At 43.3% G+C, this 16,017-nt stretch overlaps 1 protein-coding gene across 1 annotated transcript in view; it reads right to left on the bottom strand.

Annotated features, from left to right (window-relative positions):
• Positions 1-2,632: 2,632 nt before the first annotated feature.
• Positions 2,633-16,017, bottom strand: part of SLC75A1 (solute carrier family 75 member 1) — a 161,992-nt gene continuing 148,607 nt past the window's right edge. The window contains 1 exon segment of the mRNA XM_085642503.1: positions 2,633-8,701. Within this exon segment, the coding sequence (XP_085498629.1) occupies positions 8,595-8,701 (107 nt within the window). The 3' untranslated portion in view covers positions 2,633-8,594.

Below are 16,017 nucleotides of genomic sequence, written 5' to 3'. Positions count from 1 at the left end.
ATTTACATGAGTTCAAGCTATTGGCATTGTAAATGACAATGCTTTTATTTATGTTTCAAAAACTAAAACATAAATAAAAGGCATTGTCATTTGCAATGACAATAGCTCAAACTCGCATAAATGCGAGACCTGTTGCATTGGAAATGGTTGTTAAATTAGATGTTGAACTGTAGCCTGACACTGTTTATCTCAGCAGTTTATAAACAACACCAACGAGGATAAAGCATGACCAAGTCAATTTGCTCACAAGAGTTTATAAGAGTCTTTCATCTACTCAAGCTTGCGCGATTTATGGACAAAAAAATCAAGGTGTTCCAATTAGGCCTACATCTGACGTAGCGTATGTGAACCTCTAGTGTCCCCCGAAGACCGAAATGTCTGCCATGTTTGATACGCCTCCATCTCGCACATAATTTTGAGATTTTTTAGGATTCCCTGCTGTGAATTTTGAAACCTTTGCTGTCCGAATACGCCATGCTCGACTCCCTCTAGGTTGGGCAACCTGCTATAACATTAAAACACAAAGGTTTTTTTTCCCCAATGTTACATAACACCAGTGGGTTACCATCTAAGACACACTCCATAAATGTGAAAATATGACTTTTATGGCAATGCATTAGAGAGCAGACCGGTTTGAGGTATAGGAAAATGGAATACATTATGTATCACACAACTGAAAGCATAAGTGACATCAAAACAGGCCTTACACACCCTGCGAGCATGCAACCGTGACTAAATATCAGCCGACTACTGCAGTGCAGCGTCTTCCCGAACCGATGAATGTGTGCAAACCCAAACACTGAAAACAGCAAAAAATATCTAAAGACGATAACAGTCCTCAACGGAGCTGAGGCTGTTACAAAGACAAGTAAGGCACTGAATGAAGTCTTGTGTCATCTTTTCATCCTGTGACTGAGCTGCCAGAACATCCATGGACTTGGGCCTCCCCTTCCTACTCAGCCAGCCTGAGTTTCAATCAGACTGCTGCATCCTGGGAAGCTGCGCAGTTGCCGCCTGCAAGGCTGGGCGAGGCAAGTAAATCCCGCCGCGAACCATTCCATTAACGAAAATCGCATTGTCGCCTTTACTCCGTTATTAGTTCCTGAATCATTTCTTTTTTAAGCAATTTTCAACGCTTTCAGGTGCATGAGTTACGCTCTGGTCTGAGGACACGTCGACACGCGAATACGCACACAAAAACACACACACTCACTCTCTCGCTAAAGAATACTTGCTGTCAATTCTTGATGAAATAAATCAGACTTTATAGGAGAACCAAATATAAGTACCTTGCATAGGCCAAAGGACAGTGTGTCTGAGAAATCACTTAGTTTGTGGCTAAAGGACCATTCTGTCACGCAGAATCAGTACATTTATAATAACCGTACGGCAATGTGTGTGTCACAGTATCATGGGGCGTTATACGACTGGTGTAGGGATTTGCATATAATGGCAAACACGCAACAAAGCTAACAGAAGCATGAGTGACCTTTTGGAATCAGTCAGCTCTTTTCAAGCACTCGTGCTTGTGGCGGCATCCACCTTGTGGGAGCGAGCAGACGCGCGTGCGGCCACGCTAATTGGAAACAGATAGCCCTTGCGTGCCACTGCTCGCTCCCACAAGGTGGATGCCGCCACAAGCACGAGTGCTTGAAAAGAGCTAACTGATTCCAAAAGGTCATCTCCTATGGCAGCGCATGCGTGCTGCCTAGACGAGACCTAAAAACAATGGGTTGAGTCTCAAAGCATTTTGCAGATGTATGTAAACCATATGCTTAAAAGAGCCATTCACAGATTGTGTCACAAACTCTTCATAAGCAAGGACCCCTGTAGCATATAAGTAAACCGTAAGGTACCTGTGTACCCCAGGAGAAGGGCACTATCTAACAGAAGCTGGCATGGAGGCAGATTGAAGATTTTGAGTGTCTTTAACAGGAAATGCACATTGCAAAATGGTTACAAAAAGGTGAGTGCTTCACATTTTTCTGCTCAAAGAAGTCGATTCTTGGAGCATGGTTATGAAGCCCCCCAAAGAGGGTCTTGTGTGACATGTTATGTTACAAAGTATGACAGAATATTTTTAAGCATACAGAAAAAAGAAATGAGTATAGCAGAGCCCCCGAGAAAGGCAAGCGTCTCACACTTCTTTTCCCAGAACACCTGTAGCTGTGGTATGGGCTGATACCACAGTAAAATATCTGATTCCGCCAGAGACCCCAAGGGAGAAAAAACTGCCCCCACGTTGAACAACACTAACCTGGAGTAGGAAAACAGACATAGGTGAGCTCACCTGCAACTAGCTAGTGCATTGGGGTCCTTTCCATAAGCCCAGTTTGGTGCAGACATTGAAGTTTATTGCATGGTGCTGCCATCAGTGTTACAGCACTAGGGCCATAAGGATTGTTCGTTTGACAAAGAAAAAGCATAGGTAATGGGCCACGCCCATTCAGGAGAGCGGTAAAGGTGTGGTATGCACATTTTGAAGTACACTGATGCACATATATTACTAAAACATGGTGTGGAAGCACACCATCGTTTATAAATAGCACATTTTCCATTAAAATAGCCACATTTGTACTGACGTAGTTTTTCTGATAAAACTATAAAGCACACAAACAATAGTGAATGGAAATCAGGTTTCAGCAAATATTTATCATGTGCATGCACATCACAAAGTAAAATGCATTTGTTTTGATCTTATGAGAATGTTTGTTTCCATCACATTTCAGTATTACAAAAATGATTTACTTAATTAGTGCTTTCCTAACCGCTGATATATTTTGAAATATTTGTAAAGTTCATTTACAGGTATTTAAATTTTGTTGTGTGTTAGGAACAAAACTGACATCCTACAGCCTTTCCTTTCACACTCCCTGTACACCAGCAGGACTGCCAGATACTTTACTTTACAAACTTCTCTAACTTTGCAGCCACAAAAGAAACGTAAACACCAATGCCCATGTTAAAACAATAAACAGCAATTTGTTAGAAGACGTAGCCTGCCATTTGACCTCTGTCTTTGAACACACAGCAAATGTGACAAGATGAAAACATTTATAGGTATCTTTATTGCTTGTCCACCTTCTAAACCCCAGCACTGTTTTTCTGGGGGCGCTGCCGCCCCTCTAGCACCCCTACTTCCAGCGCCTATGCTTTCCTTTGTCTTGCAATAGCTTGAGCCTTGTTGTGCAGTCAGGTTGTAAACCTGACCCTTGCAGCTCAGTACAAGCCACAAGGTCGGACACCAGTACCTCTGGGAATGCTAAGGGATCTGGCTACACTGGGAGCTTTAGTGCTCAGTGCCACAGCAGATGAGAGTATAATGGGTCTGAACACTCTTTGAGTGCCATCCTTGGATCAGGGAGTCCTGTCCTCCTGACACACCACCCAACAGAGATGGCCACCATGTATTCAACTGCAAAGTGACTTAAGGTTCCAAAAACTCTTTATGGTGAACAAAACATGGAGAAAAGGCACTTATGAAATTGTCAGCTCCATAAAACAATGAGAAAGTAGATTTAGGGCATAGTTTTCCACTAGTTTTGCAGGTAGGAAATCCCGCACCGACTCTTTCTAAAATGCCAGCTAGCAGATATGCTCTTATGCTTTTCCCTTGAAACGTGAAGGCTCAAGATCGACGGTGCTTACAAACATTACAGGTGTCACCAGCATCTAAGAAGCACGCGAGTAGCAAGGTGGGTTGGGACTTTGTCACACTAACAGGATCGCTAGGAGGATATTCTTCTAGATATGGGTGCCCCACACCTTTGTCACCTTCCAAACATGTAACTTTGGAAATCCTACATAAGGTTGATAAAACAGGGCAGAGTTGAGAAAGATGGATACATCTTAAGACCTCCAGGGACTGCTCCTTGCATCTGCTCAAACTATCCTCTCGCAACCTGTGAGCCAAGAGAATCAATTTGCTATGGTTATACAATGCCTTTACTGTCGTTATGCTGCCCTATTACGCCTGCTCTCCTAATTTTGCTAAAGCCATGCAGATCTTAAAAATGTTTTCCTACTGATGTATTCAGCTTTTAAGATAACTATGCCTTCCAACAGTACGGTGTTTTCCATTGTGGTGCTCTTTCTGCACGCAGTTCTGCTCCTGTAGATCTTCCAGCTCGGAGTTGGCTCCTGTGAGAGGGGCACTATGATGCCATCTGCATTCTAGGCCAAATGGCTTTATTGACCTCACAGTGATGCTTGTGTTCTACCCACTGGTTATCACTTTACAGCTTTTGGAGATCTGCTTCAGGGCAAGTGAGCAGTCATCAAAAGCTGAACCCTCCACAGCCCTGAAATGGGGAACAGTTCCCTTCAACACAGAGGGGTCTGCAGCAACAATCTCTGCATGGAAGACCCACACAGCCTTTGGCTGGGTTGCAGGACTGTTCAACTCTACAATTATCTGGCAGTCTGACAACCAGTCCTACATATCGGGGAGAAGTGCTGTAAAAGCAGTGGCAAACCAGAGACACCATTTGTCGGTTCCTTACCCTTGCTGCAGCATCCCACTCGCGGTTATTGCCTATAAAGCCCCTTTTGAGCCTCTTCCCTGAGATTCTTCCCTGTTCTGATGCAGAAGGGACAGCACAGGCCACATCTACTCCACTGCCACCTCTGGCTTCAACCTCAGTATCAAACAAAATCTCTGTATCAAAATTAAGTACTCTGGCTAAAAATCTGTAAGAGTCACTTGCTGGATGATGGGGGGCACAACAATGTTTTTATGGTTGAACCCACGTCTTCTGTCCCAATATACCCCAAACTGGAGAGGTGCCTGATCTAAGTCCCAACTTGGCACATAGATTTGATGTGCAGCACAACTTTCTTAGGCCCATATTGGATCCTGTGATCATATATCGAACCCTTTGATCAGCCCACAAATACATTTATTTCCAGATTCAATTGGTATTAAAGGCACCCAGGTGTCAATGGCTGGTACTACTCAGTCACCCTTTCTACTAGTTACCCAGCAATCACCTGGGGCCAATGGGGGGGAAGGGGGATCAGCTATCAGCTGGACATAGCTATGCTAAACTTAAATCCATGTCTTGCATAAGCCTTTCTCAATTGGCATCAAAACATCATAAGGGTCAAGAGGAGGCTGAGCTTTCTGATCAAATACCCAAACTCCTGGTTAGGATGGTCATCACATTTCCAGAGGAAACAGGCAATCAGGTTGTAGAAGCAGAGATTTACAGCCCAAGACTTGAACAGGAGACACATTCTGCAACTCTCACATAGCAAGTCAAAGGGCGACTTCCAAGGATCAAATGGAGGAATGTACTGCCAAGATGGAACATCAAGCGTACACAACCTCCTACCTAAGAAAGAAATCTCACACCATGGAGGAGTACAGTCATAGGTCTAATTTGAAGTGTAATGGTATTCCAAAGTGTAAAGAAGGCTATAACATTCCAGAATTCAAGGCAAAATCCTTCATATTCAACCGTTTGTTCTTGTGATGGGCAACCGTCACAGCTGCCTTCAAGAATGTATGAGTTTGGTTGACATTCAACCTATAACCTGAGGAAGAGTTGGAAATCTCAACCACAGTGTAATTGGCATACACAAGAACTTTTATAGTGTTGTCCAGACAGACAAAAGTAGTGACCGCAGGGGACTCTTCAATGCTATGAATGGTTAGATACAGTGCCAGAGATGACGGGTATTTCTGATGGTTAGCCCAATGATACTGAAGAGTAGTTGATAAATCAGTGGCTGATGCAGAGTGCCACAACCAGCTGAGCGTAAAGGCTATTTAGCATGGAAACAAGGACTGTTGTGCAGATATACAGTTTTAATATAGAGCACAAAAAGTCTTATAGCTCAGATCCTTTGGCTCTTCTGCGGTCCAGAGGAGAGCGGAGTAGGCCAAGTATCACCATCCGTCTCAGGGAGGAACTAGCTCAAAACTGAATTTTGAGTAGCGAAGCTCCCTCTAGAGAACTCAATTCATTGTGGATTTATTAGTGTTGTCTGTTTTGGTCCCTTGCAGGTTTTTTCTTTATACATAACATTTTCTTTCTTGATTCACTGTAGCTAAGAACAAAAATTGAAACAAATGGTCTGTGAAACCCAGAATAAAACTGACAAATTACAGCATTAATCAGAACACATCAGGACTGTAACTAGTCCTCTGTGCATAATCTATAATCCCACAAGTAACATGAAAACCTAGGAACAGCCATACTGACCCATCAATAAACACATTGTCCATACATTTAAAGCCCGAAAGAGGTACAACGAGTGCCCTTAGTGGTGAGATGCCGTTCTTGCTATCATCGGTCTGCATGCTGACCCCATCTAAGGGTGGCCACATTCATCAGGGGGTCTTAGAAATACAAATTTACTTCCAACAAGATCCTGCATATGCTGCACCTCTGTGAATGTTTAATTTTCCAAACCTGTTGAATCAGCATGAGACAAATCTTCTGCCTTAATGCGCGGAGGTTCTAACGAAACAACCATCCCAATATTAAGCATTGTCTTTCATTTCTCAGGTTAAAAAATAGAGCTAAAGCCCGCTCGTAACTGAAAATCAATAAGGTTAGTCCCTTCACCACCAGCTAAGTGTGAAGCAACAGGAATCCTAACTATTGCATACACTTTTGTAACGTTCCTCCCCTTTCCAACATAGTTTCTATATTCACAATTTGTTCTACAGAAATACTAATGCAATACAACTACATTTTGTTTGCTTGTTCTTGCTTACTGGAAAGGGACCTGTACACAGCAAACTATACTTTAGTTTGCAGTTCAAATGGTGACACCAGCTCCCTCTTCCTCAATACCCGCCGATTTTAAATGTATTGCGTTTATGTAGCGCATTCTGATCGGAGTGCTCCTTTTTTAATCTCTCTTACTCTGGTCATCATAACCTTGAATTGTAGGCTGCTGGGTAAAGTAAGGAGTGGGACAAAATGAGGAATGGCTATCAAATAAGCCTTTCCAATAATAGAATCTGGAAACAACAAATAAAAACAGAAAAAATGACAGAGGTTCACTCTTTGCTTGTTCCTAAAGGACATCAAGTGAACAAGGCACAGTGGCAAGTAAAAAACATACAACATAGTGTACGCACAAACTACATTTGTGCACACATACACTGAAAATTCTACAAACACCCCTTATTACAGACTCACTGCAGGATCTCCTAGTTAAATGCTAAAAGATCCAGTTTCAATAGTTTCAAAAAGATCAGTCTTTCAACTTTTAAAAAGAAAAATATTCATAATTCTGACAACTTCAAAAATAATCACAGACCACATAAGTTTAAATAAGTAACTGACCTAATTCCTGAAATAGATAGCTGAGGAGTTAAAGTAATGTCATAAATATGAAAATCTTTTTGGTTGCCGCTGGAAAGCGAAACTACAGTGCAAAAATTGTCAGCTCCTCTGTTCCATTACTGCTTTCAACACACTATACTGAAGTTTGCACACGTATGTTGAACTATTCCATAGTATAGGCTGTACTCTACTTTTGCAAACTGCAAAACATTATCTTCCAGAAAAAGGGTGTTCTGTTGATCCATTGACTTGCATGTTTTGTGAAAAACTTAATTTCAACATCCATAATTGCTTTATGTTTCAATCCATTGAGGGTTTCATCAACACTTGCCCTTTCTTCACATTATAACAATTTCTTCTATTAGCAACAACTAAACACGGAGCCATGCTTTCTAGGTTCCGATCTGATGGTACAGGGCAGCTGAAAATACATATCTTGTATTTCCCTAGATACAGCAAAATCTGATGCTCACATTTGTGATAAGCATGTTGTTGGATTACAAACTTTAGCCAGCTTCAATTAAGTGTTTTAGTTTTGTAAACGATATTTAGGAAACAATATTTATGCTGGACAAAATTCTGACTTTCATTTGTAGACATAGCATTTTCTAGCTTGTCTCCCTTGGCAATACTTGGTTTTGTAATTTTGTATTCAAATCGGCAGATGGACAACAAGTTACAATTCGTACAATGTTAAGGCATCTCAGTCTACTTGGAGTACACAACTACTAGATTCTGCAAGAAATCAGCCAAATTTGGTTGCGAAACATCAATAAAAGGGACAATTATTGTAGCGCAAAACAGGTCTTCGGGCCCCCTTGTAAACCCTCAGCAATAAGATATGAGAGAATCGCAAAGGACTTTGGAGTCATTTGCCATGTGAATCTTCTCCAAACTTACTGTGGTATCGGTCCTTGCAGCATTTGTTCACTTTGAAATTTAAAATCAAAGCAGAGTCACGCTGTCTGGCATTTAGACTAAAAAAAAAATTTTCTTCTGTGTAGAGTTGTAGTTTCATGTGAGCAGCACTTTTGTATACCATTCTTCTTCTGTAATGCACGAGAAGTAAAGGCAGGTAGTAGCAGATCACCATTATAGAAATATGTACCCAGAGCTTAGGAGACATTAGCCACAGAGAAGGCAAGTAGTATTAGTCGCCAGATATTCCACCTCAAGTGCCTTCCTGTTGAATATGTTCATGGTGTATGATCAGCGATGGAGTCTTCTTCTGTGCATTTCTTTGGAAAATAGACCAGCTATAGACATCTCTACTGTCTCTCCCTTTGTTCTTGGTCATTCATCCTTGGTCTCCTGTTTTATTCTGCCAAGAAGAAGTAATGGGAGTAGGAAACACAATGCACAAGCACTGAAGCACAGCTCGGGCCCCGTCAACCAGTACACTGCGAATGAGACAACAGCAATTAGATAAACAGACAAAGCTTAAGACAAAACACATTTATAATGAGGTTTCCTGCACAATTTCAGGGAAGTGATGTCTACTTGGTGTCTGTACTGGAAAGCAACTGATGTAGTTTATTTATAGTCTCTAGTGTCTTACTTCTAGTATGTTTGATTTTGCGTTGGGCTATAAGATTATATTGAGTTAAGAAGTTATTAAACATTCTCTGCCACTGTTTCAGGGTTATAAAACTCCCTTGCGGCTTGACCCCCTTCTTCTCATCTTTTTTAAGAAAGACTTCTCATAAGTGGTTAACTCTTATGCTTATTTATCTTCAACAATCCCTCCCTTCTAAAGACAGAATGTATTTTAAGGCAGTTTTTCTAAAATGCTAAATTTTTAAATGCTTAATTAACTATTTTTACTTACTTTCTACTACAACCAAAAGAATAAGTACTGTATTTCACTTATTGTTTTCAATAAACATTTCCCAACATAGTGGACGCTGTGGGTTAGGGGGTGTGTTGTGAGAGTTCATAACCAGAACTAGCAAATTCCAGTGTTATTTGAGCTGGTGCCATAACTCAGTTTTTAACGGCTATAGTTCTGTTGTTGGGTAGGTGCTGGAGCCTGGTTTCCACCTTTGGGTTGGTATGTGCGAAAGGTCGACTTTGGGATGGTATAATGAAGGGCACCCATGGACTTGACTATGTCCCGGTACTTTGGGATTTTCTTGAACATCTTATCGACTTGAGGGTTGAAGAGATGCTCTCCATCAAAAGGCAGGTTTAGAAGATGCTGCAACTCGGGTCCAAAACCAGAATTCAAAGCCATGCGTAGCGCCACATGGGATGCTGATATTAATGCCTTTAGCAATGATGTCCACGGAATCAATGTTGCATTTAATGTTTGCAGTAGACATGATTTTGCCCTCTCCCACCAGCTTCTCTCTTTTCTTCTTCTTCTGTGCCTCATGACTGTGTTTGATGCAGATTTGTATTTCCTCTCAATGGTGTCAAAAAGTGAGATCAGGCCTCTAGAAACGAGTCTGAAATTGCAGAGGTGATCTCAGAGCGGTGAGGCAGTTACTTCTGCACAGTGGGTCGCTCTTCTGCCATAGAGAGGTTGCCTCCATGAGAAAATACCTTCACTGAATCCTAACCATTTCAAAACAAGAAACAAATAATTCCAACTCTGCATATTGAACCCTTTTCCATATAAGTGGAAATTACCACTGTGTTCCCAGGAACCCCATCATTAACATAAAACAATCGGTGCGAATTTACTGTGGTGCTTCTTTCCCGAACAAATCCATTCTGGTCAGGGTGACTGAGTTGTGGGAGGACTGCATGAAGTTGATTAGATAGTACCTTTCCCAATACTTTGCTGTCCACATTTAAGATTAAGGGGTGGAAGGACGATCGATCTACTTTGTATCTACTCGACTTTGGTAACATAATAATAAGTACTTCTTTAGTGGTAGGAGAAAGTATGCCTTTTTGTAGGCACTAGATACATATCCAATATGCGATGTACTAGTGCGGTCTGGTCCTTTTATAACAGTCTAAGTGTAACCAATCGTTTCTATTACCACGTTATGTAACTTTTTTTTGTGCAAAATGTGAGGTGTTGTCGGACACTGGTGCTATGTGCTATCTTCAGGGTATGCAACTCGGTCTCCAATGACCGCAGTTGGTTGTGTATTGTTGCTGGAATACCTGTTGAGGTGTTTATGCAGATACCTTGTGAAAAGACCTTTAAGATCTCCGCAGAGCTTGTGTGTTATGTTGAAGAAATAAGTTGTTCCTTTTGATAATGTATGTTTGTAGACTGCATCTAATGGATCAGAGACTTGTTAACACACTTTTGTTATGCAGGCTGATGTTGTGTTCCACTGAAGCTCAAGAAGCAGGGGGCTGTGGTTAGAGATGGTTTTCGCTAAATACTCCACCCTCTGGATCAGCCCAATTATATGTGGCATAGAGAAAACCGGATTTATAAGGGTATGTAACATAAGTACATATGAATAGTGGGACTATTTACTCAAGTGTGGATGCCAAGCCCTCCAGTAATGTCTGCGCTCACTATCAATTACTCCTCCATTTGATCTGAGTTTTTCCAGGAAGCTACCCTGGGAAGTTGTAGATGTGACCTATCTAGAGCTGTAATTAAATCATAATTAAATTAACCCACTATTAAGAGGGGTTCGTACGAAATTGCTCTTGATAGGGCTGAAGTGTTGTCCAGAGAGTACTGTTCGGCCAGCAGTGGGGCTATGGAAACAAAGACTTTCAATATTCCTACCATGTCTGTGCATTGGTACTAGGCAGCACACAGTGCACCAGCACAAGGAGAGAGCAGAAGTGCTCCATATCTTGTAAATATGGAGTATTTCTGCTCTCTTCCATTAAATGCCTCACAGCAAGTTCCTTTGCTGCACTGGTTTGCATGAAATAGTAATGTGCTCCTGATATGGCTATTGCATGAAGTAATCTTTTTATTTATCACTGTGTTCTATTTCCTATGGCTGTCATAAATAGAAGTCTCTTGGATGGTACAAGTGTATACACAATACTATAACACGCTTGGAGTGTCCCTCTTGAATTCCATTGCTAGCCTAACGACAATCCTGCTTTCCTTTCCATTTCTTCATGTAGTAATCATATAGGGCATTCACACCTTTACAGGGACATAATTATTCACTCTTTTTCGAGGCCATAAATATACATGGCTTTTAATCCTTTGAAGCTGGCCTTGTTTGCAAAGTCTGCTTCTTTCATTCCCTCCTAGAATAGGTGACGTTACAACGCATGCCATTACATCGCATGCCGATGCATGCAAACTTTCACTCTGACTTTGTCGGGTGGCGCTGGAAGTTGGAATAGATTAATTTTCTATTCCAACTCCAGTGTGTGCAACAGTAGGGAAGGTGTTGGAGTTAAATCCAATGCCTTCTACCAACTGCTGCACACCTTTTGCTTTGCAACGACATGCAATGTAAGTAATGGCATGCATTGTAATAGTTTAGTTGTAAAGGCTGTCTCCCCGCCTCCTACCTTGGTATTTATACTTATGTAATTTGAGTAAACGATTCCTGTTGTGGATTAGCCCAAAGCTTTGTGTATCCACTGACTGTCTAGAAACTAGTGAAATGTTATGGAATTACAGTCTATCCTCCTCCAGTGAAAATCTTTGATAGTAATTTGTGGCTGAAAATTGACATGATAAATATGTGCCTTGATAAATTAAATAAGTTAATAACTCATAAAGCTGTACCTGTGATCTCTGCGGTGGAAGCCTTTGCAATTCAAACAGCCCATTCTGCTTCTGAAATTGAGTGACTTTGCAAACTCAGTTTCTACCTCATTTTGCTAATCTACTGCAAACTGTCTTTCGTACTTGAATCCAACTGGTATTGTGCGGATCTGGCTTACTGCTTGCTTTAAATCTATTTTTGAAACTAGTCCTACATTTTCTGGTGTGTTGTTTTCAAGCCTGCTTGTTGTAATATTAACAATATGCGGGTTGGAAGCCACTTAAGGAACTTAAATGGACTTTGGTGCTAAGAAGAATTATCTAGAGTATAAAAGGAACAAGTTTGTTACGAAAGATTGATTTAATCATTTAATGCTTGAATTTAATGAATAACATCGACAATGTTGCAATTGTTTTAATATATTGGCCATCAATCCTTTGCTACTCTTTTGTTTAATTTTATAGTTATGTCTATTCATATAATCTGCACAAGATTAGGACATTCATTTTTAATAATGCCTTCTAAATATGTAGTGTGTATTTCTTCTGTGTGTCCATCAATGTTGAAAAGAGATTCTGAACTCACTAATGTAACAACTGACCCAGTTGTCTCACAGCACTGATTATTGCCCTGTACGCATCAGACTTGAGTAATGCCTGGAAGGTTTGTGAGCTACAGGCTCCCAGATTCCCGGCTCAGGTTGCTAAATTAGAAACGCCTGCACCTCTGAGGATTTATTATATCTAAACTGAGCCATATTTTCTGCAAAAACTTACCATAAGTAATGGTATGATTTAGCACAACATCTTTCAAAACATGCAGTAAGGTGTAGAGAACACTCTTTTGACCAGAAGTATAACAAACTGTATTTCGTGCAATGCCTTGTTTTCAGCCTTAATGCACAAGTTACTTACCTTCGGTAACGATATATCTGTAAGAAACATTAGTAGTGATAGATTCCTTACCTTAGTATTACCCCCAGGCGTCAGATTGGATCTGGAAAGTTTTCGTCAGCAGTACCCCTGCGCGTCGGTAGGCGTCGTCGTGCGGCTCCACGCTAGTCATTGGCATCGTCGGCACCGAGATGACGTCGCTGGAGCTACTAGGACGCGCGCTGATGTCAGATCTGTACACGAATCTCCGTGCCAGGAACGCAGAGCCATGCAAGAAACTGACCATTGGTGCCATGAAACTAGGGCCCTGAAAGGGTTAACCTTAACTCTAAAAATCAGTTCGCAGAATGGGGAGGATGAGTGGGGCGGTAAGGAATCTATCACTACTAATGTTTCTTACAGATATATTGTTACCGAAGGGAAGTAACTTGTGCATCTGAAAGAAACACGTAGTGATAGATTTCTTACCTTAGAATAGACACCCCAGCAATACGAACCCTGGTGGTGGGTCTGCAAACCAAGATCACACCAGAAAATCCTGGAGAACAGAACGGCCAAAGAAGCAGTCTATCCGGACTTGGCTGTCCAGGCAATAATGCTTGGTAAACGTGTGCAGAGAGGCCCACGTAGCTGCCTGACAGATGTCATGCAAGGGAACTCCTCGCCCCAAAGCAGTAGTGGCTGTCGTCGCCCTGGTAGAATGAGGGATACTTTTTATCCAAAGAATAACAAGCCTTTATGCACAGAACGACCCACCAAGAGATAATCCGCTTGTGCACGGCCCGACCTTTCTTGGTGCCCACGTTGCCAACAAAGAGCCGGTCAACCACCCGGAACTGTTGTGTGCAGTTCAGGTAGAATCAGAGCGCACGTTTTGGGTCCAGACTGTGGAGCCTCTCTTCCTCTTTTGAGGGGTGCGGAGGCGAAAAGAAGGTGGGCAAACTGATGGTCTGCCCAATGTGAAAGGCAGTGACAACCTTTGGCAGAAAAGATGGACGAGTCCTTAGAACCACTTTGTCCATATGGACAGAGAGAAAAGGAGGTTTAGAAGAAAGAGCCTGGAGCTCACTCACTCGTTTGGCAGAGGTGATGGCCACCAGGAAAGCTGTCTTTAAAGTGAGAAGACGAAGAGGACAGTTGTGAAGTGGCTCAAAGGGAGCACACATCAGATATGTCAGAACCAGGTTCAAGTACCACTGAGACATTATGAACGGAACAGGAGGGAAAAGATGAGTAATGCCTTTCAAGAATCTATTTACAACAGGGGACTTGAAAAGGGAAGGCTGATCTGGAAGCCGTAAAAAGGCTGAAATGGCTGAGAGGAAGCCCTTGATAGTGCCCAGATGGGCCAAATAAAGGAGGAATAGAAGGACCTCTGAAAGGGAAGCAGAAAGGGGTCCACAGCCTTTGCTGTGCACCATGCCACAAACTTATTCCACCTGCAGGCATATACCGTCTTAGTGGAGGGACGCCTGGCTGCCAAGATTACATCACAAACTTTGGGAGGCAGGTCAAAAGACGTCAACTGCCACCGCTCAATCTCCACGCAAGGAGGTGGAGGCTGGACAGGTTCGGGTGGAAGACCGTCCCCTGTTGGTGCGACAGAAGATCCTCCCGAAAAGGCCGTCTGATCGGGGGATCGATAACCATGCTGAGTAGCTCGGGATACCATACTCTTCGAGCCCAGTCCGGAGCCACAAGAATGACTTGGGCCCGGTTGCGCTTGATCTTCTTCAGCGCTCTGGGTAAAAGTTGTATAGACGGAAAGACGTATCGTAGACCGCAACTCCACTCACGACGAAAAGCGTCGCCTAGTGAGTGCCGCCTTGGAAATTCCAACGCACAGAACTGTTACATTGCGCGTTCTCTTCGGTGGCAAATAGATCTAACCAAGGCTCACCCCACTGCTGAAAGAGACTTTGCGCCACGTCTGAGTGCAGACGCCATTCATGATCCATCATGCACCGGCGGCTGAGTTTGTCCACCCTAGCGTTCAGAGAACCTGCCAGGTGTTGAACCACCAGGGAAATGCCCTGATGTTCCAGCCATTTCCAGAGGCGCAGAGCCTCCTGACATAGGGTCCACGACCCGACCCGCCCGGTTTGTTGCAGTACCACATGGCGGTGGTGTTGTCTGTGAACAACTGCACTACTCTCCCCTTGACAGAGGGAAGGAATGCCTTCAGTGCAAGTCGGATCGCCCAAAGCTCCATAAGGTTGATATGGAGCCGGGACTCCGCCAGAGACCAGAGTCCTCTGATCTCCGCCTCTCCCATGTGGTCGCCCCATCCCAGAAGGGACGCGTCCGTCACCACTGTGTATTCCGGTTGGGTAAGGGAGAGGGATCTGCCATTGACCCAATCGCGATTCGTGAGCCACAACTGCAATTGTTGTGCAGTGCCCTCCGAGATCTGGACGTGATCGGACAGGTTGCCTTGATGCTGTGCCCACTGGAACTTCATGTCCCAGTACAGAGCCCGCATATGCCATCTGGCAAGATCCACCAACAGGATGCAGGAGGCCATCAGGCCCAGTAGCCGAAACCCGGGATAGAGACTGAAAGATCGGAATCATGGCCTGAATATCCCGGCTTCGCTGCTCGGGAGGATAAACCTGAAACTGCGCCAAATTCAGAACCGCTCAGATGAGGAGTTTCTGAGAGGGAATCAGGTGTGACTTTGGCACGTTGATGGAGAACCCCAGCAAATGCAGGAGGTTGGCCGTAGTCTGGGAAACGACTGCCTGGAGCGAGCCCGCCTTCAACAACCAGTCATCGAGATAGGGGAAGACCGGAACCTCTGATGTGCGCAGATGAGCTGCGACCAGCGCCATCATTTTCGTGAACACCCGAGGGGCGCTATTAAGGCCAAAGGGGAGCACGGTGAACTGAAAGTGGTCGTGGCCTACTGTGAACCGCAGGTAACGTAGGTGGGCCAGCAGGACGGGGATGTGAAAGTAAGCGTCCTGCAAGTCCAACGCTACCATCCAGTCTTGAGGGTCTAGGGCAGACAAGACTTGAGCAACTGTGAGCATCTTGAACTTCTCCTTCCAGAGGAAGCGATTGATGTTCCGAAGGTCTAAGATAGGATGCAGGCCCTTGTCCTTCTTGGGGACCAGAAAGTAGAGGGAATAACAACCACGACGTACTTCGATGGCCCCCTTAGCCAAG

The sequence above is a fragment of the Triturus cristatus genome, chromosome 2_2, assembly GCF_964204655.1.
Source record: "Triturus cristatus chromosome 2_2, aTriCri1.1, whole genome shotgun sequence".
Classification (NCBI taxonomy): domain Eukaryota; kingdom Metazoa; phylum Chordata; class Amphibia; order Caudata; family Salamandridae; genus Triturus; species Triturus cristatus.
This window is presented reverse-complemented; position numbering and strand designations above follow the sequence as displayed.